The sequence below is a fragment of the Mycteria americana genome, chromosome 26 (assembly GCF_035582795.1).
Source record: "Mycteria americana isolate JAX WOST 10 ecotype Jacksonville Zoo and Gardens chromosome 26, USCA_MyAme_1.0, whole genome shotgun sequence".
Taxonomy (NCBI): domain Eukaryota; kingdom Metazoa; phylum Chordata; class Aves; order Ciconiiformes; family Ciconiidae; genus Mycteria; species Mycteria americana.
This window is the reverse complement of record NC_134390.1, coordinates 573,593-576,602: the sequence shown is the minus strand read 5'-3', so window position 1 is coordinate 576,602 and position 3,010 is coordinate 573,593. Positions and strand designations below refer to the sequence as shown.

The 3,010-nt window shown below is 69.9% G+C and overlaps 1 protein-coding gene across 1 annotated transcript; it reads right to left on the bottom strand.

Annotated features, from left to right (window-relative positions):
• Positions 1–547: 547 nt before the first annotated feature.
• Positions 548–2,541, bottom strand: SLC61A1 (solute carrier family 61 member 1). Its single transcript, XM_075525318.1, is given in 10 exon segments — positions 548–1,156; positions 1,159–1,272; positions 1,275–1,413; positions 1,415–1,497; positions 1,500–1,611; positions 1,613–1,762; positions 1,764–1,851; positions 1,853–1,983; positions 1,986–2,051; positions 2,500–2,541. Coding segments are annotated over 10 exon segments (1,491 nt in total). The 3' UTR covers positions 548–590.
• Between the last annotated feature and the right edge of the window lie 469 nt (positions 2,542–3,010).

Below are 3,010 nucleotides of genomic sequence, written 5' to 3'. Positions count from 1 at the left end.
CCCCCCCCCCCCCCGCAACCTCCCCAGGGTCCCCCCAACCTCCCTGACCCGCAGGGTCATGTCCGTCCCCCCCCCCCCCAGTTTCAACTCCCAGCGTGTCCCCCATCTCCCCAGGCACCTCCCTGCCCCCAAACGTCGGGGGGTCAGAGCCAGGGAGAGGACGCGGGTGCCCCCCCCGTACAAACCCCGGGTCCCCATCTCCTCCCCACACTCATCCTCCAGCCCCGGCCACCTCCGCCTCGCACCGCTCCTCGGCTTCCCGCAGGCTCTTCACGGCGATGAAGCCCTCCACCTCCGCCCGGGAGGGCCACGACCCCGCTGCAGCCCCCCAGGACCCCCCCCCCACACCCCCGGGACAGGGCTCCCTCCCCAGTACACCCGGGGTATCCCCCAAAACGCAGCCAGTCCCTCCCCAGCGCACCCCGGTCCACGCCGTGCTCCCCTCCACCGGGTCTCGGGCGCACCCCCCATTCCCACCCCGGTGCCAGCGCCGCGATGCTGCGGCACGTCCCGGTGCCGTGTCCCCCCCCCTCTATTTATTGCTATTTATCGCCTCTTTATTTTTCTCCCTGCCGGAACCTCCGTTATATTTAACATTTATCGAACGTCTCCCGCGCTGCCCCGGCCCCGGGGGGGGGGTCCCGGCTCCTCTCCCGCCGACGCAGGCGGCACCGGCTGCCCCGGGGTTTGAGGGTCCCGGTGTCCCCGGGCGCCGTCCCCTCCCCGTGTCTCTGCCCTGCCCGCTGCCCCCCACCCTCCCATAGCCCCGGACCCCCCGGCCCGGCAGGCACGGAGCCGGCCTCGACGCTTGTGCCAGCAGCGACGGCCACGCAGACGCCGGACACGTTGCCGGTGCCCGTCTGAGGGTCGCTGTCGTGGAGAACCAGTCAACCCAGAGAGACCAGTAAGTTCAGGGGGAGGCGAAACCAGTTCGTCACCCCCAGGCGATCGTCCCCCGGCGCCACTTTCCATCCGGGGAGGGGGGGGGGGGAACCAACGGCTGGGAATTAGAGCCGGCGGGAGAGTTCGATGAGGAGGAAGGCGAGGAAGGAGTCGGCGGGGCTCTCCTGGCCGGGGTCGGTGGAGAAGGTGAGCGTGAAGAGGGAGAAGAAGACCAGGAGAGCGGTGAGGGAGCGGAGGTGGCCGGAGCCCGCGGCGAGGAGCCCAGCGTGCCGGCGGCCACGAGGCCGGAGAAGACGATGCCCGAGGGAGCGCCGCGGGGATCCAGGACGGGCGTCCGGAGGAAGACGAAGATGAAGATGACGCTTTCAGAGCCTGGATGGTGCCCAGGAGGAGGACGCGCCGGTCGGAGAGGAGGCACTTCAAACCGTCGCCGCAAGTTTTGGAGAAAGCTCGTTTCTTCCCGTAGTTTTCAACCCAATTTTTCACGGCGAAGACACCCCCCCTCCCCCCCCGACGGCACCAGGAGGGGGATGGAGACCACGAACGGGGCCACCGGGCCCAAGCCCAACCGCTCGGCGAAGAAATCGTCCGCCCCACGGCGATGACCTTGTTCCAAAAAACCTCTTGGGAAATCACGACCGTTCCGATGGCGATGGCGATCCACTCGGTCGGAAAATCGTACCGCTCCACGCGCTCGTGGACGTACCTACCACCCCTCGAAGGCGGAGAAGAGCAACGCCGTGGACACCCCCCCCCTGCCAAAAACCCTCCGCGCCGCCAGCAGCGGATAATCCCGGGAGGGTTTGAGCAAAGAACAAATCGAATAGGTCAAGGAAAAAAGGACGCGGGATTTTTTTCCCACCCGACGGATCTGCTAAAGAAGAGGAAACCGACTCGAACGGGACGCTGGAGGCGAAGCCGCGGGCGCGGAGGACGGCGATCGTCCCTCCGGTAGAGTTGGTAGAGGTGGGGTGTCGGTGGCCGGTCGGTGGCCGGTGCCGGCAGGTAGCCGCGGTAGTAGCCGCGCTGGAAGCGGCGGAAGGGCGGGTTGGCGTGGTGGGGGGCGTTGGGGGGGGGCGGGAGCGGCAGGCGGCCAGCTCCAGCGGCAGGCAAGTGGCCAGGAGGAGGGCGAAGGCGGAGAAGGAGGCCTGGGGGGGGGGGGAGGGGGGGAAATGGGGGTCAGTGGGTCTGTGGGTGGGTGGGGGCTCCTGGGGGAAGGTGCCCCCCAATCAGCCCCCCCCCAGCTCACCCCAAAAGGTGCCTCTGGCTTCGTCGGCCCCCCCCCGGGCCCCCTCCTGCCCCAGGCAGCCCCCTCCCCACCGAGCAGCTCCCCCCACCTGCCTCGGGGCCCCCCCACCGGCCCCTATCCATCCCCCCCGGGGAATCCCCCCGGCCCTGCCCCATACATCCCCACGGCACAGCCCCCACAACCCCCTGCCCCATACGGCCCCACCGCCCCGGCCCCACAGGGCTCCTCTCGGGAACCCCACAGCCGCGGCCCCCCCCATCCCCACACACTCCCCATAGGCCTCACACACTCCCCATAGCCCTCCCCGACCCCACACCGTCCCCATAGGCCCCCCCCCGACCCCATACGGTGCCTCTACGCCCCATAGCCCGCCCCGACAGCGCCTCCATGCCCCCGCTTCCGCTTCTGCCTATACCGCAGTGGTACCTATAGGGCCCTGCACGGGCTGTCTGTGGGGCGTCTGTGGGGCAGCGGCGCCCATAGGGCCCTGCACGGGCTGTCTGTGGGGCGTCTGTGGGGCAGCGGCGCCCATAGGGCCCTGCACGGGCTGTCTGTGGGGCGTCTGTGGGGCAGCGGCGCCCATAGGGCCCTGCACGGGCTGTCTGTGGGGCGTCTGTGGGGCAGCGGCGCCCATAGGGCCCTGCACGGGCTGTCTGTGGGGCGTCTGTGGGGCAGCGGTGCCCATAGGGCCCTGCACGGGCTGTCTGTGGGGCGTCTGTGGGGCAGCGGTGCCCATAGGGCCCTGCACGGGCTGTCTGTGGGGCGTCTGTTTGATCCCAGAGTCGTTTAGGTTGGAGAAGACCCTTAAGACCATGGGGTCCCCCCCTCGGCCCCGCACTGCCGGGCCCACCGCTGCGC